The following is a 22,435-nucleotide window of genomic DNA, read 5'->3' on the forward strand; positions in this document are numbered from 1 at the left end:
TTGAAGAACACATTGTTCTTCAGCGGGAATTTTGACTAAGTAAGTGTGGCATTGAGGATACAGTCCTATTTTTTTGATGAAGGAACAATTTCTGCCATGGATACTCCAGGTGCACAATGCTGTCCTCTGTGGCACAATGAAGCACTGTCTAGGATGAGTATGAGTGATCTAGCCTGGCTGTAAGATCTCAGATATATAATTATCAATGAGTCACCATTGCACTTATCAGGATCTCAGCTGCAGCATTTCTGTAGGAAATACAGCAGTGTTGAGCAAAGGTTCTCTGTGTTTTGCTGACCAGAAGGAAATTACTTATTTCCACATGTTGAGGTGGACCTGGATAACAAAGCAACAGAGAAAGCAGTGTGAAACTAACCTGGTTTTACATGGCCTACTAGACATGATGAGGACAATAATGTGTTACATTTCTAAACAATACGGTTTAATTTCAGAACAATGATTGCAGCTTAAATCAACATTTACTTCTTCATCCTTTTTATTTTCATTTCTCTATTGTGCTGTGAAACTGTCTATGGATATGGCTAATAACCCAGCTAAATAACCCTCTCATGAATGGGTTTCATTTATTTATTACTTTAGGATTGCTATCAACCAGCTGCAGCTTCTTTAAATCATTGTGGGAAAATTTTCCTTCATAATCTCTAACTCTTTGAAAGAGAAACTCAGACATTTGGTTCTTGCCCTTCAGTACAAAAATTGAATGTGAAAACTTACATCAGCTTTCCAAAAATGTCACCTAGTTCCTTTTTATTCATCTTAGAATATCCAGATAATAGGTCTTAGTAGACACTAACTTGAAAAGCTTCAATAAAAAGTTATTGTAAGTTATCAGGTAACATCTTCACCCAAGATGAGACAAAGATTAAGAAAATACCTTTTTCAGGATTTTAACATAAGGACTTTGCCTAACTCAGTGAGTTGTACTGTTCATACTTGAGAGACTACAGCTTAGAGGAAATAGTATGAAGATGCTTTTACAGATCGACTGATTGACAGCACTTCACATCTGCTTCAGAATAACACCAAGCTTAAGTGGCTTTTTCAATTGAGAGTTAGTGATATTCCTTGAGATACATTTCACTTTTCATGGGAGTGATCACTCCTACCTGCATCTGTAGCACTGTAAAAGCAGCTGTTTGTTATTGCTACCAAGAGTGACAATTAGACATAGCAGCATTAAATTAGACCTTGGTTTGTTTCCTGTTGAAGGAAGGAGGAGTTTTGACATTGACTATGTAGACAGCAGGCTCAAGCTGTATATCTAAGCCATTTTCAGAATAAATAATATTTCTCAACATCAAAGAAATAGTGTTTCTAGGATCATCTTTCATATGTGGCTCAATCCCAATATCCTTACAAAGGTAAAATTTATATTTAGTATACTGGAAATTTGTCTGTAAAGTGGCAAGGCTGGCTGCAGTTACCTTTCTGAATGGGGCAAACAGGCCAAAAGCATAGGCTTCGTAACTTAAATCTGAGTAGGAAAAATCTGTAGCACATATGACTGGTTCAAAAGCAGTTGCCTCCAAGAACAAAAGAGACAAATGAACAATTTCATTCTGATTTGGCAATTGCTCCTCTCCCTCTGGAGTGTGAATCATAATTAAAGCACTTACTCAGAATCAAATTTGTCAGCCTGGCTGCAAAATTCTCCTTAAAGATTTATCCACAAAGAGCAGTCTGTTATCACTTCCACTACAGCTCCCATTTTCACTTTCAGGGACAGACAAGCAATTACGTTATCTGTGTTGAAAATCTTGTATAAATGTAACTACTGAAAAGCTAGGTAAAGTCAGATATACAGACAAGCATTTTCCAGACCTCATGACCAGACAGCAAAGACTGGTCTCAGTTCTAGAAAGAGCTCCATGAGAAGCTGTTACCAGAAGACAGTTATGTTCTGAAGCTGACACTTGTCCCACAAGTGGAGTAAGGAACACTCCATAAGCTGTGATATACTGTTGTCTGTACCTATCTGCCAGGAAGATCTCTCTCCTGATAAGTGAGAGAAAAATTTCCATTCTAAGACCAGAGCGGACCCCCAGGCACCAGGGACCAGATATCTCTAGAGAGGGTGAGTCACAAGCACCGGTGGTTCCCAGTGCCATAAGATCTGATGGAGCCCTGCCACCGAAGGATTTCTCTTAACCAGCCCTTCTGTGGGTGCTTTGAAAGTGTTGCTTCCTCTCTTAATCGATAAGGGGAGATGCCATTGACAGACATAGGTCTTGACAATTCCCGCTCAGGCCTGAAACATATCTTGACAGCATCAAAAAATTCAGAGAGAGAAGCTCCATCTTCCCCACCCACATGTTGTCCCTGAAGAGCATCAGTTGAGCTACCGGCACCTCACAGATACTTTCCCTTTGGAGATGAATGGTGCTTCAAGGACATGATGACACTGCTCCACATGCATCTGCAGGAAGCCTGGGCAGACACTCACCAAAAAGTGTACATATCTGATAGGCATGGATGCACGAGGGACTCTGAATATGAAAAGAGGAAAAAAAAAATTCATTATGAGTTTGCATAAATTCTTATGTAGTTGTGTACCATTAGGTTGTATGACTGCTAAGGATCTTAGTAATAAAGATAGGATGTCCTACACTTCAACAATTGCAAAGGTTTCTCAGGAGGTGATGAAGGTTTCATAAATGCCTTATCAACCGATCTTAAAATGTCTGTAGTGACTGTAGTTCCTATCGTAAATCCAGATGCCTTCCATTTGGGTTTGTGTATAGACATATATACTGTCTGTTCTGCCATCCAATCTTTATGCTTTCTGGACACCTAAAGGAAAATCTCTGAGCATGCACAGAAACAACCCCATCCTAGGACTAGCTGTGTCCCTTTCTTGCCTGAGTTTCAGTGCACTCCCAGCACCCTTGAATTCGTGCAGAAGAGGTGATTCTGTTCTTTAGCCTTTGTGTTGGCAACCCCCCTCTGCCTGCACAAAGTCTCAGGTATTTCTTTCATCTGGAAAAACATGAGATGAAAGACACCAGGGTCACGGAGCCCCTTTCAGTCTGTTGTGCCTACACCACTGTGCTGTTAGCAAGGAAGGATTCATCTTTCAGCCAGTGGTAGCATAACATGCATAAATCCTCCAGGGCAAAGGCCTTAGGATGTCCCAGCTACCTGCTTGTATCTTAACATTGTTGGCTGCACTGCCCCTGGTTTCCTCAGAGGAAGGCCTCCACCACTACATTCCTTCCCCTGGCTCCCTTCAGACTGGGACACAGGACAGACTGGGACACAGGATGCTCTCCCAGGGTAGCAGGACAGTCCCTGGAGTTACAACACTGAGCTAGACCCCAGGTCTTGCATTTCAGCTAAGCCTCTACTATGCAAAGGGAGCAGGACTCTAGAGCCTACAGCCTAAATGCATGGATGTGCCTACAGCAGGTGATGAAGCTTCAGATGGGCAGGTCTCCTGGCACCATTTTGTACATAGTTTTCTATTGACTGGCTGTAGACAGCATCATAGTGTGCCAGCTGTTAGCACTACTCTTCAGCTCTGCCTCACACTGCCCGTTTCCGAAGCCTTAGCCCATCGCTTGTGCAGGACCACTCTGAAGTGCTCTGTGTCAAAACTGTATGTGACACAGTGATTGCCAACATGTAGCATAGGCTCTCTGGATCTTGCCTCTCTAATATATGGGAACACATTTTCCCATTTGCTTGAAAAATCAGCCTGGGCCCACCCTGGCCCAGTATATAAATATATGTAAGTATATATATTCTAAATACAGATTCAAATAAATCTATGTAAATAGTTTATAATTCCAGTCAGACTTTTATCATCATTTTGCAAAAATAGTTTTGGTTGGTTGATAGAATTTTCTTGTTAAAATCCAAGCCATTCTGAAAATCATTTCTACTCTGGAAACACATTTTTCACATTTGAAAGTAACCACAATTATTTGTGCTGCCAAGGGCTTTGAATATGGAAATGAGAGGTTTATTTAGTGTGTGGATCAAGCTTATAAACAGCTTAAGTCCTCATTCCTTCTAACATCTTAACAGCTGTGCAGTTTCTTACAAAATATGTTTTATCGTTTCAAGAAATGCTGTTAACCTCGCAGTTTTAAAACTGAATGAACAAGGCCTCTTGGACAAATTGAAAAACAAATGGTGGTACGACAAAGGAGAATGTGGCAGCGGGGGAGGTGACTCCAAGGTTAGCCTCAATGTCACCAAAAGCGGGTAAACAGTATGTAAAGTAATTGGTGCATCTGCTGGGGTTTTACCTGCGACAGCTTCGTCAGTAACACAGCACTGCTGGTACTTGCAGTTGAAATCTAGGTGTATGCAATTACTGTCAAAGCAAAAATATTTGCATTTGTTTAAGCACCCCAAGGGGAAGTCATAAACAGCCTCTGCTGTGAGATCACCAGATTTTAGAAACCTACATCTTCTGAAATCATGATGAGCCTTTTTCAAGCTTGCTCTTGTGAAGGAGCAGTTCCAAACCTTCAGAACCAAATTACAGCCCAGACTTTTTTCCTACTATATGGTACTACCCAAAATATTTTTTCAATGACAGTAGAGGAAAAGAGTGAACACCAGTGTGGCTGCCTCGTAGCAGTAATCTGATGCATGGTTCAGGCTCAGGATCCACTATTGACACAAACAATAGTAGTACAAATCACAATTTTCACATGAGCATCCAAAATAGGAGGACAATTTTCAGTTAAAATATCTTCACACTGACATTTCCTGCTATCTTGCCAGCAAACCGAAATACATGGTGGCTCCCTAGGCATAATTTGTCAGTCAGGAATTTTAGGCTGAGGTGCTGACAGCTTCTTAGTCTTCCTGCATTTCCATATCTTCCATATGGCTAGTGCCACTACTTCCTTGCCTCCGCACAGCTTCCTTTTGGGAAACTGCCTTATGCTGAAAGGAAGCAAAGATATAGAAGTGGAAGATGGTGAAGTGGAGGAGGATGAAGCTATTGAAAATATTACTTCTGTGCCAAGCAGCATGTAATCATATTTATTTATGTGCTCGTGTGTAAGCAATATATAAGAGAATGCTGCACAGGTAACTGTGCAAGCACAGAGCTAGTCAAATATAGTAGATCAAGGTTGATTTGTTATACACAGTTTATACAGTTTTCTTTACAGTTGCCTACATATTTTTTTTTCTTACTATTTTCTCTCCTTTAGTCTTCCTGCTCTTTCATGCTGTGTCCTGGCCTCAGGGACTATCCCTTGGGCTGTTCTGCACTCACCCAGAACTGCTCTCCTAATCCTCTTCACTTTGTCTTTAGTCCTCCTGCTCTGCCTGTTTTCCCCCCACCACTCTGCTTGCCAGCAGTCACAGTTTCAAAAATGGTCTCTATTTTACCTTCCAAAGTTCTTAGGCATATTAGACCTGATGGCACTTACCTGCAAGTAGAACAGACACCAGCTTCTTGTGAGAAAATTGACAAATGAACCATAAATCTCCCATGTGCTAGTATTATATGTTCCACACAAGCCTGACCTTTGGATTATTTTTTTCTTAATGTCAGAGGCAGGGATTCATATCATTAAAATACCTCAATTTTCTTAGAATACACTCCTCACAAACCTCCTGTAGTTGCAAGGTGAGATAAAAGCTAGGTAGCAAACTAAGGATGCTTAAAAATTACTTTCCCCGATTACCACCCACTGGTGCTTTGGGTCATGGAGCAGAAGGGGAGCAGCTCATGGTAAAGGGATGGGCAGGGCTTCAGCAAGAAAATGTCTAGAAGTTCTGAAGGAGCAAGTTTGGAGTGATGGCAAGTGACAGAAAGAGAAGTGGGAGAAAAAAAGTAGAACAGAAAGGCCAGGAATGTAGTCCATGGAGGAACAGAGAGGACCTATGAATGCAGGAGAGAGGAAGGAGCCCAGTGCCAATGGAAATGAGAAATAGGTGCCACAGGCAGTTCAGGATGCAATAGAAGTGGTGGGCAAGGCAGTGTTGGCAAAGGATGTTGAACATGATGGAGCTCAACCTGTGGTCCTGTGACTGTACACAGCCTGCCAGGAGCATTCATCTGACCTCAGGCCTGTTTCTTGCCACACTTTTTCCCAGGCACAGCTGAGTGAGTAGGCAGTACCAGTGCTCCTGGGCAGCCCTTGGTCTGTGTGCCCCTCCAGTGACCATATTCATAGAACCACCACAGCATGAAGATGAGCAGGCATTACCACGCTTCTCAGGTTCGGCACTGCAGCAGCATCTGGTCTTTATTTTTAAACTACAGCTACTCTGACTTCCCAAAGTGTTAGCCATTTATCATCTACAAAATCCATTTCCTTGTTCAGGAGCAGTCTTGTACAATCTGATCAATTAAAGTTAATAAGACACTTTCTACTGAATTAATAGAGCTCTAAATATTTTAATTTTATATGCTAGCACATGATCATTAGTGGAATAACCAGGACACCATGCACTGCTGTTGTAAACGAACAGTCCCTGAACTAAGCTTTTAAGCACCTATAGCTAATATTTCCTTTCACTGTATGAATTTAAAAAGAACAAACCCTAAGCTTTGTTAGCAGCTCCAGTCCAAACTGCAGGGCTCCCTGCTGTCATGAACAAGAATAAGAACATCCTCTTGTCCTGAAATACAGGACCGCAGATTTGACTGATAACTGTGCTGTTACTATTTGAGATTCATTAGTCAGAATAAACCTTCATGATAGTATAGAGGACTATAGCAATAGTGGAGATTCGTGAGAGCTCAACAGTTCTCCAAAGCTTTGTGTTGCTCTGAAAAATAAGATTTCTCCTACCTCCAATCTGTGCTCTTAAGAGGTCATCTCTAGCCTCCCGATTTGTTGTTTCCTTTAAGGAGCAATCTTCCAAAATTCAGAAAGACAGTTCAGAGATCTGCCCTGTGTGAACCACCCTGTGGTTTAGTGACCTCAGTAATTAAGTCACATTTGAAGACAAACTGAGGTCCTTTGGTTAGGGTTAGGGTTAGGGTTGAGTGCTTTTGAAATTATTACCTCAGATCTTAATCGAGGTAATCATCATTTCATGTGATTCAGGGGGTGGTACTTAAACCCAGTTTCTGCCAGTCTGCTCCAATTGTATTTATGAAAGTGTGAGTAGAAGGAAGCTGTGCTGATGTAGTTCTCCATTTTCTTCTGGCAGCCCTCAGGAGAACACTGCGGCCCTTGTTTTTCATTCAGTGGATGAGACTGACCTTACACTTAATTAATGGCTCAGCCATGAGTGGGTAATGAAAATGCTCCAAAAGCGTACTCGTGATTGCATTTTTAAAATCCCAATCTACCAGAATTCTGCATCGGATTCAGAATTGCTCAGCATTGTGATTTAAATGTTCTAATTGCCCATTTGTTGTCCTGAACACAACTATCTTAGAACTTCATTAATGCCATTTTAAAGCACTGCGATTTCACTGATGTTGCTGGCACAAGATCCAGCCAGAGCCACTTGAAACCCAGCGCTTCCAATAGCAAGTGATTGATGACAGGGATCGGAGGAAATGAGTAAAAAGATGAGAGAGGAGGTAGTAAGGCTGAGAACATGATGAAAACAGAAAACCAGTGTCCTCATGCCCAGGTCATGCTGCATCACCACTGACTTCAGCACATGGATGAAGAACAGTCTCCTGTGCTGCCACACAACAGTTTTGCACTGTGGCTACATGGGACAAATTCTTCTCCATATATAAAGAGTAATTTTAGTTATTTCTCATACATTATCCTTGCATGAATTTGAGGCAGATCAATCCTGTTTGTATATAACAGTGGAGATTCTAGGCAGATGTACATTGGAAAAACTACTCCAGCTGAAGACTAAACCCAACATTAGTAATTCAGGAATCATTAAACACTTTAAACAATCTACAGTCATTTTACATTGTAGTATTAAGTATAAAAAACTGAACTTGATGGGTAATTTTAATTCTAGATGCTGTGTTTATACTCTGTGTATGACTTTATATTGCTCTGCAAAGAAGAAAAAGTCCCTGCCTGTATCAGTCTTTATATTCCTAAACTGTTAGTGCTGAAAAAAACAAGCAAAGGACTGGGAAACATCTGGTTTCTGACTTGCCTCAGATTGCTGCTGGTCTTGAGCTATCAAGTTCTAATTATCACTTTATTTATCTTAATCTGCAACAACTCCAAAGGCTTCTGATTTTCCATGTGAGAACAGTACCTGAATGTCCCTTATCTTTGTCATAACCAACCCTGTTACACTGTGGGGATTTAGAAGCACCAAAATGTGGCCCATGCATGCCATGTTACAGATGATGGCTATCCAAATAATATTAATTATTCCATGCTTGTACTAGAAGCAAACATAGGATCATGTTGTCAGGCAACTTGCCAGCACCTGAAACTGCTACTCACTCATTCCACAGCTGTGGGACTCTCATACTGCACTATCAACCTGCACAACCTGCCAGGGAGCCTGAAGACAAAATGTAAGCTTGAATGCTGGCAAAGATCAAGAAAAAAGCATGTCCTGTTCCAGAAGCAGAGTAGTCAATTTGAACTGAATGTGTAAGCTCTGGAAAGCAGATGAAGCATTTTCCTTACATAAAGGGATCATTGAGAGTACCTGGGAATCTTCTCACTCAACAGTGGCTGTCAAAAATTGTAAATTCTCCAAGGCACCAAGGCTTCCTCAGTATTAAAAGAGGAAAAGATGGGCATTTCAACAGCCTGTTTCATGCTTTGTTAAAGCTGGTATCTAAGCCCACATTTTGAAGGTACCTATCTTTTTCCCTTAATTGGAGGGAGGCCTAGAGAGGCAGACAAGGCTTGGGGTATAATTTATGGGTGGAAAAACTGAAGTGAGGTGAATTTCCCCCTGTATGTATGTATACAGATAGTAATCAGGATGTATGAAAAGTTGGGTTCCCTAAAGCTAAAAGTAGCATATGAGATTCAGGAGATGTTATTTGTGTATTAAATGTATATACACAAACCTGCACAAATACATGAGCATTTGGGGATTACCAGTTAAATCAGTTATAGAGTGTTGCAAGCCCTTTTCTCTTTCATAGTAAATATTTTAGTAGGCTCAGTTACACTATACAAATTAACGCTTGCACTGCAAGCACTTATTAAGCCTTGAATTCATGAGTTAACAATTTAGCAGTGCATGGATTATGGTGGATTATGAGAGATTAATTTTCCTGTACTGATCTGCTGGGAAACACAGGCTCAGGTCTTATGTCTTATACCATCACCAGCAGGGTATCTATCACATGCTATTTCTGTTTATCTACCTGCTTCTCTGATATATATTGTATGTTCATGCACACCTGCACATAAATAGGTATCTCTGTGCCTACCACATGAAGAATTGAACAGTCAGTGATTCAAAGTGGAAAGTACATACAAGAAGTCTGTTAATAATTTCCTAGATTTTTAGAAAACAAATTGGTACAGCTACTTGAAGTGAGGCATTAAGATAATATTCTGAGATTATTCACTAAGAATATTTACTATTAAGTAACTTCAATGCAAACTCATAGTGGTTCATGGGTCTGAGGCATCAGATTAGGTTTCATCTCAATATTAAACTCTGTTGCATCACCCAGCAGCAAATACCACTAGTAAGAGAAGATATTCCAAGTAGCAATTTATCATCAGCTTGGGACCCTTGAAAGATTTATGTGAATAAGTGAGATTTAGGGAAAAACTTTGAATTTGAATATGTTGAAAGAGGAAATGAAAATAAAAGTTTGACTGTCATGCTCTTCTTAGCTGAGATTAATGCCATCACAGCTTTCCCCCGAAGTTCTCTGCATATAGACCTCCTAATTACAGGTCTGTGCCAAATGGTTATGGGCAGCAAACTGCACGAAGCACCTCCTTTCTCTTGCCAGGATAATTTTGAGGGCAGTAAATGAAATAACTATAGCCAAGTCATATTATTAGTTTCTATGCATGCAAACTAAAAATAGATTGAAAACAAGGAACACAAATTCATATGTTTCTTAAGCCATATATCCAGTTGTATTATATGTCTCTGAAGGGTATGTTGTTAATATGTCTTAAGCCAATAGTTTTGGGTTCACAGTAATTGCATACTATTTATTTACAAATCTTCCCCAGCAGTATGTGCCTGTTACCTAAAGCGATGGAGCAGGTCCCGGTCATATGTCTGTCTCTAAACCTGGGCCAACAGTACATGACATAGCACCCACTGTGGCCTCTGCTCTGTCACTTTGCAATGCGATTCTATGTAGTTTTACTTGAATAACATAAAATAACATATATAATGTTATTTATGTTATTTTCCACGTGAAGAACTCCTGTAAACCTTGCCGTTTTGAAACTCAGTGAGGCAGGCGTCTTAGACAAGCTGAAAAACAAATGGTGGTACGATAAAGGTGAATGTGGACCCAAGGACTCTGGAAGTAAGGTCAGTCGCTGCAGTTCGGGACCTACTATCGTGTTCACAAAGCAGTAAAGGAAGTAATAAACAAAATGACTTAGAAATAAAATAAGCAGCTGTAGACACAAAATTAACCAGCTTTGCCCTGTCTTGATGGGGGCACACTTTAATTTAAAGAAGCACTATTGCTTTTTAGTCTTCTGTGATATAAATCACCAAACAGCCTCCTACAAATTCAGAGCATATGTTGAAGAACTACAAGGCACTTGAAGTGGACTTTCCTCGCTGACTACTGAGGAAATGTCCCTTTACACCTCTCCTTTTGGAGCTGGCATCTCTGTGTGGTTTTCTGAGAAGGAGAAAAGCCAGCGGGAAGGGTTGCCTTTCTTCACTGCCTGGGGTGGCAGAGCCTGGCTGCCCTTGGGAAGGTCCCTGGCTCCATGAGGAGCCAAAGAAGACTTAACTTGAGCTTTGAAGTGAAAGGCTTTGATAATTAATAGCTTTCTACAGCTCCCAGTGTTTACTCTCATCCATTCCCAAGCATTAATCCTGACAGCTGCAGGGAATGGGGCAATATTTGAGGACAAACACAGAAGCAGGTATTTTCTGATGGCTGGGAAGCACCACAGGCAGTGCCCTGTGTTTAGGGTATCTGAATTTTTTTCACACTGTTTGTGCCAGCCTGTGCTCTCCAGAGCTAAAAGGAAAGCATGACAGGCAGTGACTGCTTGCTGCCTGAATGGTCTGAGGGTTACTCTGATGTACAGTGGATAAAATTGGACTCAGAAACAAACCTCCAACACATTTTGCATTTTCTGGCAATTGCTTTGGAGAAAGGAGTGAAAACCAATTAAGAGGATGGCAGAGCAGCTGTAAATGAAGCTGAGAAAGGCTTAACCCACCACATACTTTAGGTCAGGTCTTTCTCAGTCCTGCCTCCCCCTTGTCTGCAGGCACCATGCTAGGAGTTGCCACCAGAGGAACACAGCCACCTCCAAGATATTTTGAGTCCTCTTAGAGGACTTAGAGAATGCAGAACCTGGCTGAAAGACCCAAATAGTTCTATACCTCCATGGGAATTGTTACAGTGCTAATCTACTGATTACACAATAAATAGTGCCTCTTTAAATTAAACATCCAAATATTTTGCATTCTAAGTTAAAATTTCTTAGAGGTTACAATCAGAAGTTAAGTACTGTCCTTACTTTAGGTAAAAATTATATAGTCTGCATAACAATAAAGCTCTATAAATATCTTAAGGTGCACAATGTAGTATATGAAAGCCAATCCTGAGAGAGTTCCTAGAGAACTGTGGATTTCAAATAAAAACATATGATTCATAACTAAACAATAAAGTACAGAAAAATGTAGAATAATTATTTACTACAATACATCCAAGAAAGTGAATATTTATACAATTATTTAATTGTATATGTAAGAATTTGCTAAAGAAAGTTCACATTTATGTCTAAATCATGAATAATGTGTAAGATTTCATAAAATTGCTATTTAAAATTATGTGATTACTGAGCCTTAGTAGTCCATGGGCATGTTGCAGAATTGTAACTATAATAAAATAAGAACAAAATACAGTAATCGGTAAGAGGCAAATATATCATGATGTGTATGGTACAGTGTGCACTTTCAAAGGAAGTGTCTAGCCAAAGAAATAACTTAAGTCTCACGTGTTATTTTCAGCTGTCATTTAAGTATCAGAAAGTCAGTCTGGATCTTTTAAATTAACAGCAATGCCTACCACAAGTACAGTAACTGTTTTTGTAAAGATCAAGCGGAGTCTCATCTGCTATAAATGAATTTCCAAGGCTTTTAAAAAGCTTTACGTAAATGTATTGCTAAAATGTCCCTGAAAGAAGAGCTAGACATGTCATTGTTTAATTCTCCACTACGTGGAAGTAATGCTTTGCCATAAGCAAGCAATGACATCCTGATCTGTTGGCAATATACTTTTAATGTTTTGAATGCCAACCAGGAAAACTAGGCACTTAAAATATATTTTATAGATCCAGATAGGTCAAATTTTGCAAGTATATAAACAACTGTCATTTAATTTCAGCTAAACATTGTTATTTATATTTCCAATGTTTTAATGTGTAGTTTGTGCTCCTGGGGGGTGTTTTCCAGGGTTAACTGTGTCACTTCTGTTTCCCCAGGACAAGACGAGTGCCTTGAGTCTCAGCAACGTTGCTGGAGTCTTCTACATTCTGGTTGGAGGCCTGGGCTTGGCAATGCTGGTGGCTTTGATAGAGTTCTGTTACAAGTCCAGGGCAGAGGCGAAACGAATGAAGGTGGCAAAGAGTGCACAGACTTTTAACACAACTTCCTCGCAGAATACCCAGAATTTAGCAACTTATAGAGAAGGTTACAACGTATATGGAACCGAAAGTATTAAAATTTAGGGGTAGGACTTAGGGCCTACTACAGTGAGTGGGTGATGCATTTTGTAACGCAGTGTTGTGACATGTCTGTCTAGTTGTGCTTGCTTCTGAACAGAGCTTTATATTTTGGAAAACTTCAGTGCAAAGTGGTTCAGTTTTTTTGGCTGCAGATGTACAGTATACTATTCTATGTTGCTAATAGACATCTGCATTGCAAGGAATTTTTAATATAAAGAAATACATTTTTAATACTCAGTGTTGTCAAATCAGTTGGAAGATGACAACTATTTGAAATTGTAAAATATATATTTAGAGGGCCAGTGTCTAATTACTTGATTGGCCAGTCTGTTTTCCTAAAAGTTTGCACTCTACTAGTGACAAATTTCTGCAAGCCTTTATTACTCAATGTCGGCCCTAACTGGGACTTCACTATAATCAAGATTTATTGATTATATCAATAATCATTATAATCAAGGACAGGCAATATATCATTATAATTAAGGATAGGCAATGTCACTGAACCATAGTTAACCTAATGGAAGAAAAGGCACTGTTACAAGAAGTCTAAATGTTGTTTTACCTTCTGTCCCTCCTCCTCACCCTATTCCTTCACCTTCCCTTTGATACATGTTTTCTGCTAATTGTGTGCCATTTCTTTCACAATATCCTGCTTCAGGTCAATCTTTGCCCATTATAATAATCACAAAAAGTCACTAACCAGTGAATAGACCTTGATTATTGCCCCCAGCTTTCAGTAACATGTCCCCTTACCTAGCTCAGGACTAGTGTATTTTAGATGTTTACACAGTGATTTCAGAGACTGAACTGCTGATGTTGCCAAGCTGCATCCTGCATAGTTCCCCTGAGTAGGTATGCAGGGATGGTTTACTAACGCACTTGTTCTCATCCATGCAGTGAGTATCTTGCCAACTAATCATTAGTCAAATCAACTCTCTGACTTTTGAAAATGGCACATAGCAGCAAATTGAGCTTCTAAATATAACTTTTACATAGCTCCCAAGCTATACTGGCTGCTTTACAAGTGAAGGTGCAGGTAGGACCCTGCCCTTTCATGCTGCCTAAAGCTCTCTTGCCTTTGCAAATAGGAAGCCACATGTCTCCTCTGTTAACAAAAGGCTTAAGCTACATTTTTCTGAAATCACTGAGCCATCCCTATTATAGAAGTAACAAACAAAAAAATTAGGGAAAGGAAATGAATAATATATATTTTTATGTTGCCACCTAGAAAAAAAAATTGGATGAAACAACTGGAGATGCAATTATTATGTTTTATTTATTATTTATATAGCGCTGGAGTACACGGCGCTGTACAATAGGTGAAGTGTGCCAAACACATAACAGGTCCCTGTCCCGAGGAGCTTACAGTCTAAAGGCACAGCCGGTACAATACCGAACCATACAGTACAGAGCAAACACAGAGTGAGCAGAAAATGGTGTTTGAGCATGATAGCTGGAGCGCTGCAAGGAATAGGTGGGTTCTCGGGGGGCAAGGGAGGGGGCTTGGCGTATGCTGGCTGGGAAACTATCCCAAACATACTGTCACTGTGTAGTTTGGTTCTATTCCCTGTTGTACAAGAAATCATGACCTTGGGAATACTTCTATAACAGAGCTGCCTAATTTCCCCATGTGAAAAAAAGAAAAAAGTCTTATTTGTGCACTTTGGTCACTAGTGAAACTGTGGGGGATAATAGGTGTCAGGAGGACCCCGAGAGTATAGGCTAGTCTTCATTGCTGTGAACTGGGAATCAGGAGACTTACAGATGCTAGTATTAATCCCCTAAATTCACTGCTTACTGTCAGTAATAAGGGTCTTAAAAAGAAATAATCCTATGCAAGTAATGGTGCAAAGTGCAAGTGAAGAGATCTTTTTCCTTGAAGTTCTTTAATAACATGCCCGCAGATGAGTGTCCCCAGGCTGGTATAGAAGTAAGAGTGCTAGAAAGCATGTTCCTTATCACATTCACAGGACACAATGCATCCAAAATATAGTCTTAAAAAAAGCAAATAAAAGCCCAAAGCTTCCTTTCAAATACTGACCAGACCCAAACTGGCTTAGCATGCTAAATATGGCATGATTTGTCAGTCCCCTGAGTTCCCACCCAGTGATTCCAGTGCAACAAACACTATGATTATACTTGTAGAATTTATTTTGGCCTTACTGTTTTCATAAAATAAAAATTAGGGACAATTTTTATTTTTAAGGAAAGATTATTAGTACTTCCCCCTAAATTTGGGATTTTTGTGGGACTTGATGTAACACAGATAAATTCTTACAGGAAAAAAATGTATAAAACATGTTTACGTTGCATTTATGTTTTTTGAAAATACATTTTTGGGTCAGTCGAAACTTTTGATATTCTTTTAAAAGCGTAGTCTTAAAAACTTAAAGACTTTTTAAAATTTCACAAAAAAAAAAACGCAGCCTAGGATTTAAAACAAATACCTATAGACTTTTGAAATTCTTCTTTCTACTTATTTGCCATAATATTTACCTAAGAAATTTCATCATGAGAGCATCTTATAAAAACGCTTATGCTTATGTGTGGAAGACTGGCAAGGTCCAGTCATCCTCTCCTGGCGATATTTGGCCATCCCTAGCCATGCAGGCAGCAAGGAGTTATATGTGTACCGTGCTCTGTAGAGAGTGACTTATGCCAACTGTTCATGCAGATGCTGGTCATAAGCCCCTGTTAGCTGGCAGCAATACAGAGCCCACAATGTGGTTACACATAAATCTGCAGAAATATGTCTGTCCTGCATTTCAAAACCTTTGATATGTTTCTTTATCCAAGGAGTAAAGGGATCGTAATGGGACTAAACCTTGCTAATATGAAAGGATGCTTAACAGTTGTAACCTGCATGAGTAACCAACACACTGACTTTTTTAAGCTAACATCAAATGGTTTTCATAGTATATGTTTCAAACTAATATAAAATAGGTTAAATAACCTGCTTGACAATTAATATTCATTGACATGTATTTTCTTTTAATTTAATCCAGTCAAAAGCGAGTTACCTCAGGGAAATTCACCTGCCTGTGAAGCAGCAGAAAATGAAAACGTAGGACTAGCCTGTATGTATGGACTAGTTTGTATGATAAAGGACTAGCCTCTGTGTGTGGGATGAAGGCATTGCATCTGTTGAAGGCAGGGAAGGAAGTCTCCTTTAAGGAGCACACAATTCCTTCTTCTTCCCCTAGGCAGCAGGTTTCCATTTTTGTGTACCAATAGTAAGCCCTCAGTACACTAATTGAGTTGATGCCCTGAGAACAGTGTGGAGCCTAACAGCCTTCTCTCTAGCTGCTCTAGGGAATAAACCTACTGGGCTCCTCACCCTAAGCCCACAAGCTTTCCAAGAGATTTTCCCAGTACCCAGCCAGCCACCACCATCTCCATCCCCTCCCTGATGTTCATAAAACAGCTTCCAGTTCAGCTGCCTTCTCTTCCTCCCTCATTGCATGCTGTTGTTTATAATTAGTGAAACTGATTATGGAACTACAAAAAATAATTAAAAATAGGAAATTAATTACAGAAAAAAAGGAAAAGTGCTACAGGATGGCTCAGTAAATGTGTAACACATTTATTTTGATTGTATAGTCCCAATTTCATAGTCAAGATCAAAAAAATCATTAAAAGCTAATCTTAAATATTTATGCCAAAGACACCTCCATGTGACCCAGGCACTAGAGGAACCTGACTAACAAAAGAACCTACACAGACTAGGATATTGGTATTATATAGACTGAGGATATCAGTTTCCTAAATTCCCATTTCCCAATAGGAACAGGGCAGTCAGTGTTTTCACATGATTAATTCCACAACTCATTTAACCAAAACTAATGACAAATTTGAAAATACATTATCACTATTAACTGCATACACTTACCACACAGAGACTTCCACAATCTGGGTAATATTCACAGTAAATGCCAAGACTTTTCCCTCTCATCCCAGTCACTCCTAAAATTGCTCCCACAGCCAGGCCATAAATCTGAAACTGTAAGAGCACTGTTAAGCAAAGTAGTAGCCTAACTTATTACCTATATAGTAATAAGATAATTTTAAACTACCTGTGTAATTTAAAATAAAACACAGAAGCTTACCTGGTTACTTGGCTTTATGACACCTTCCTGAGTACAAGTTTGACCTGCTCCTCCTGGCTTTGTTAACTGTTTGGGCTGTTCCCGTGGTGTGTTGCTGAGCTATTGTTCTCTGCTGTGAGAGGAGTTGTTATATTGCAGCTTTTTCTGTTATTCTGTGGAAGGCTGCTAAGAAATTGTTTGTTATTCTCATTTGATTTTTTTGTGTGTGGTGGATCCGCTTTTACTGTCTTTCTGTCCTGAGTGTTGTCAATGGCCAAGAAAGCTGTATAGGCTGAGCTACCAAACCCACAATTACATATTACTGGAATATCCCATTTAAATCTGAGCTCTCTCTTGGATTTCCCAGCAGCAAACCCTGAATGGCCATGAACAGATAGCTGAACTAAGTGATGGAGAGATGCTTATACATAATGATGACTTTCAGGGAAATTTAGCACATCTGGAGTAAGTTGTCCATTTTCAACCCAGGTTTGCATTCTAATCTGGTTTGGATTCTCATCCCTCCCCAAAACTAGAGCACGTTTGTTTTTTCTTGCCATTGCTCAAAACATGTTCTGTGCATTTCTGCAGACAGTTACCAGTCCTTGGCATCCATTCGCAATGGGACTTCAGACATGCACTATGTGGAGCTACACCACATTGCATTGTGTCTGTGCTTTGCAAATGCATAGATTTTGATTAGCTGCTGGGAAGTAGTTGAGGTTTTTGGTACTGTATGGGCCCAGGTCCCCACTTTTTTATTACCTCTGCCTCCCTTTTTGTATCTAGCTGTTGAATCAAGATACATTTGGTAATGGTCCCTGTCACAATGTACTGTGGCTACAGGGAAACTTCTAAAAGGGCAACTTTGGACACTGCAATTGATGATTATCAAAGCCAAGGTTTTTCAACATAAGGGGAATGCCATAATGTCCATGCTTTTTCCTGAATTCAGCTGCTTCTGAGGACTAAGGTTTTAAGGGCAATTGATTTAGAAAGTTGCTTTTACATCTAATCTCCAGATGTGCCACGACAGCAGCTGAAGTTTTGAGAACTCTTTTGAAGGAGCTACTGATAGCAATGCAATATTAGACAGGTGTGCTTTCCTACAAGTGCACCCAGAAACAGCAAAAACATTCGGGAGTTTCAATCTCCCTCATCTCTGTACCGACATACTCATGTAAAATTAACTTCAGCATACCAAACACCAGCTCAGGATTTTACTGCTACCTCAGAAGGAGAAACCGGGCTAAGAGGGATAAAGTTCTAAATGCAAAGATTAGTAATAAGGCAAATAAATTATTTTATGATGTTTGTTATCCCTTTGCTCCTATGTGAATGCACCCTCTTGTCTCTCTTTTTCCAATTGGTATTTCAGATTGCGTCCCTGCACACCCAATTATATGAGTTAGTTGCACAGACTATATTTTCTGCTGACTAGAAATCAGATTTCCCCACTAATTAATTTCTTAACATGGTGTCATCGAAATGTGTTTCAATGTAGTGTAGTTTAAATGCCTATTGTTCCAGGTGTCCTTGCTGCACTGATTGACTTTGGACACCTCCACTGATTTTAGTCATCTGGAAATTGTTTAGTCTAAACTGGTCATCTTGGCTTTTTCTATCATCACATAAGAGAGCTCTTTTCAATTAGGTTACTGATTTTGGATGACTAAAGTTAGATGGCATAACTACAAATCTTTTTTTATTAATAGAAGATTTTTTGCTTGAGTCATTTAGTCCCTAAACAAGATATTTTGGTTCAAATTGCCTGAAAGTAAAGATTCTGAGGTAACAAAAATTTAAACCTTCTTGTGGAAATTTAGACCTAATGTAAAAAACTACAGAAAATGGTCTTTTCTCTGAATAAACCTTTGAAAGTTCCCACCTTCTCTAATTTTATGAAAATATATATGAAAAAAAGATTTTAGGACAGTTCTCAGATTTACTGATACAAAATATGTGCATTGTGAAAAGAAGTAAGAATTCCTTTAGACTGATGCATCGAATTACAACAGAGATAGCTGATAGAGCTATTGCAATTTATTAAAAAATGTCAGTAGTTATATTTTATCTTGACATCCCTAGTTAAAGGTCTTTATTCACAGATGCTAATGCTTTCAGATTCATAAAAAGTTTTGATTCTTATTTCACTGTATATAAATGTGGTTTGAAGAAGATTAGATGAAGGTATTTCCTCTTCTGTTAATTTCTTGATGAAATTCAGATTTTATCTCTAAATCAATGATTTATTGTAATGATATTTACCCTCAGAACTGCTGGTATTTTTCCCCTAGTATACTTAAATGCTATGTATTATATTTATAATGATTGCTGTTGTTATATTTAATGTTAACATGAAAAAATGCAGATGTCTAGAATTTTATATTTTGGTGTTAGCTGTGTCCTGGTATGTTGAAGGACGGAAGCATCCTAACACTTTCTTCTTTTCTCCTTTTCTTTTTCAAACCTAGCTTACCTTTTCTGAAGCCATAAGAAACAAAGCCAGATTATCCATCACAGGGAGTGTGGGAGAAAACGGACGCGTATTGACTCCCGACTGCCCAAAGGCCATGCATACTGGAGCTGCAATTAGACAAAGTTCAGGATTGGCTGTAATTGCATCGGACCTACCATAAAAACCAAAAAAATAATTGAGTGCCTTAATCAAACTGTGTTGGTGACTGATGGGAACACAGCACAGACTGTAACGACATGGGAGCATCATTGATGAACTAATAATTTGGCTGAGAAAGGGAAGTACGTCCAAATGCGCCAGACATCATCAGCAACAATGTGTGCATGAGCTCAGCTCGGAAACCCAAACTCAGATTTTATATCAGGAAAATTCATAATTTAGTTTTGTTGGGGGGAGGGGGCTGGGAAGGGTGTATTAACAGCAACAAATTTCACTTGAGTGGACTTAAAACTAATAAGACTTGCCAATTTAGCGCATTAAACTGTGAAGAACATGCTCAGAATTGACAACATTTTGGGTTTTGTCTTGACAAAAAGAGAAAAATAGCTATAGAAGTCAATGAACATGCTAACCTGTGTCTCCAGAACATCAACATATACAATGGAAGAATACTCAGCTGTTCAGCTGTAGAATTGAATCACTAAACTGTGATAAGAAAATAATAAATATGTAAATCCTGTGAAAAAATAAAGAAATTATTTACATTTTCTTTGAAAAAAGAGGAATATTGAAACATGCTTGCTTTTTAACTGATGTAAATTCGGTAGAGGACAACACAATTCTTTTTTCTAACCATCTTAGGGAACAATTCATTGCAATAATTGATATAAAATGCCATCACTGTAATAAAATTCAGAGACTTTTTTTTATAAAAGGTGTTGGTCATCCTCTTGTTTGCTGTTACCTTCATTCTGTTCCATCATTCTGTGTTCCACAGACTTGCATCTGTCTAATACAAGAAACAAAATGATAAAATGTTTAGAGTATGTCATCAGTCTGCAGTGTAGAATCAAAAGAGACTACGGGTCACTCATGTTACAGATATTATTTATAATCTTGTTCTGTGTAAGAAACTGTGGTTTTTGTACCCACCAAAAAGAATAAAACAACAAACATTCTTATAATATTGACAGAGCTTGAGTTGTTTTCTGATCATTAGGGATGCTACCTTGAAAATAGAATAAGGTGGTTCATTTCTTACTGCTGGATGCGGGACCCTCAGAGACAGTCTGAGTCCTTACGCTTTTGTGAAGTGCTTTTAAGTCCTCAGAGAGGAGGGACTCAAAGCTGACAAATTACTGTCATGGTTGTTCACTTGGTATTTTAGTACTGATCACTAAAACCCATCCTGAGAGGTTAGGGAACCATTCAGTGACAGAGTTTGTTCTCTAGGTAGGTCAAGTGGTGATATACCAGGGAGCAGGAAAGTACAAATGCCAGTCTTTCAGACCGACATGATAGATACAGCATGCTTGCCATCCAGCAACCCTGGTTTTCATCAGTCAGCCTTTCGATGGCACACTAGGGAAAGGCTAGCAGCCACTGTTTGAATATGAAATAGTAATTGCATAATATGCAATATGAAGTAATATGCAAAAATGGAAGTGTCTTCTGCAATATCATTCTCCTTGGCCACACTAGACCCTGCAGTGATGTCCAGATCCAGAGTATTGCCATCAGTGTAGCAGCTCCATGCCAGAACCCAAACCATAAAGCCACAAATCAGTTCAAGGTTGGATTAATCATAGCTTCGAATGCCCTCATGATTTTGCCAGTCACATGTGGAATCATGTTCAGATTTCACCAAAGCCTCTGTGGCTGGCACTTTTCTCAGCCCCCAAAGTCCCAGGCCTTCATGAAGAGGAGTATGTATGCAGGGTTGAGCTTAACACTTTCAGACCATGATCTATGACTACTGAGGTGGTACTCGTACTATGAGTACAGACACCTGTGAAGTAGCAAAGCAGGCCTTAGCTTCAGCAGAGGTATCGACGTTATAGATATGAATTCCTTACCTCAGACAGTCTAGACACTCTTTATAGTTACTGGAGGGAAATAACCAATTAGAGTGAATGACTTTGTCTTACAGTAGACATTAAGACATCAAACTGCTGAATCACAGCAGCAAGAGTCTGGATCTTTCTGCTGAATATAATTTAGGCTGAGGGCAATCAGTTCTTATATAGAGCTTGACAGTGCAGCAAGCTGAAAATGAGATTATGCTTACCCCTATGACACCATAACTACAAAGTGTGCAGGGGTCTAAGAGAGAAAGACACATAACACTGCACTATATCACTGTGATTAAACTTACTTTACACCCTTGTTTTACTAGCATGTTTAGCTCATTCATGAGATACTGTGAACTGTTTGTGTTTCTGTGGCCAGAATGGTGAGTTTGGTTTTATTCCTGTTTGAGTAAAGCTGGGATCTCCATCTCAGGCTTCTTTTTACAGCTGAGTTTAAAAAGCAACTTCTGGGTTGTTTAAAAAAAAAAAAAAAAAAGGTGGGGGGGAGGAAAAAGAGTGTTTGTCTTGATTTTTTGTAAAGTAACATATTGGAGGCTGAACAGATTGGGAGACTGAGTGTGGCAGATGCTGTCTACTTTGTTATACTGTGTATGTCTGTTTTTCTAGGAGCTCGTCTTCATCCTTTCCTCATCCAGGACTGTGTACAGTGCCAGTGCTGTCCTGGGATATTTTACTGTCTTCCAGTGTTGCTCCTTTTACATGCTCCTCTGTCTCTTTAATGCATTGCATTTATTTTTCACCTTCAGTAAACAGCCCATTGCTGCAGCTAGGAATGTCACTCCATGGAGCCTATTCTTGATTGCCAAACTTAGATTTCCCTTTGGCAGTGAAACCCTCAAGTCCTTTGAGATGTCTTGTCCAGTGTCAATAACCACTGAGGATCCCCACCAAGAGGTTTCACAACTGAGAATCATGAGCAATGCAGCTGACAACCACTATGGCAATGGAGTGTTGTGCCCCATCAAGGGCATGCAGCCAGCAGCCACTGGGGAGAATTGCCACATCCTCTTACCACTTCCAAACCTTGCTCTTTACAAGGGAATGCTTTGCTCA

At 39.5% G+C, this 22,435-nt stretch overlaps 1 protein-coding gene across 2 annotated transcripts in view; it reads left to right on the forward strand.

The window, feature by feature from the left end:
• The window catches only part of GRIA4 (glutamate ionotropic receptor AMPA type subunit 4), a 222,676-nt gene extending 202,198 nt beyond the window's left edge, over positions 1–20,478 (forward strand). Inside the window, exons 14-16 of one of the 2 annotated variants that reach the window (XM_005149727.3) lie at positions 4,087–4,201; positions 12,546–12,680; positions 19,348–20,478. In XM_005149727.3, coding sequence (XP_005149784.1) covers positions 4,087–4,201; positions 12,546–12,680; positions 19,348–19,512 — 415 coding nt within the window. In that variant the 3' untranslated portion in view covers positions 19,513–20,478. Of the gene's footprint in view, positions 1–4,086; positions 4,202–10,286; positions 10,402–12,545; positions 12,681–19,347 lie in introns of both variants that reach the window. The other variant, XM_005149726.3, reaches the window with a different exon arrangement.
• Positions 20,479–22,435: the final 1,957 nt, after the last annotated feature.

Source organism: Melopsittacus undulatus, chromosome 2 (genome assembly GCF_012275295.1).
Source record: "Melopsittacus undulatus isolate bMelUnd1 chromosome 2, bMelUnd1.mat.Z, whole genome shotgun sequence".
Lineage (NCBI taxonomy): Eukaryota > Metazoa > Chordata > Aves > Psittaciformes > Psittaculidae > Melopsittacus > Melopsittacus undulatus.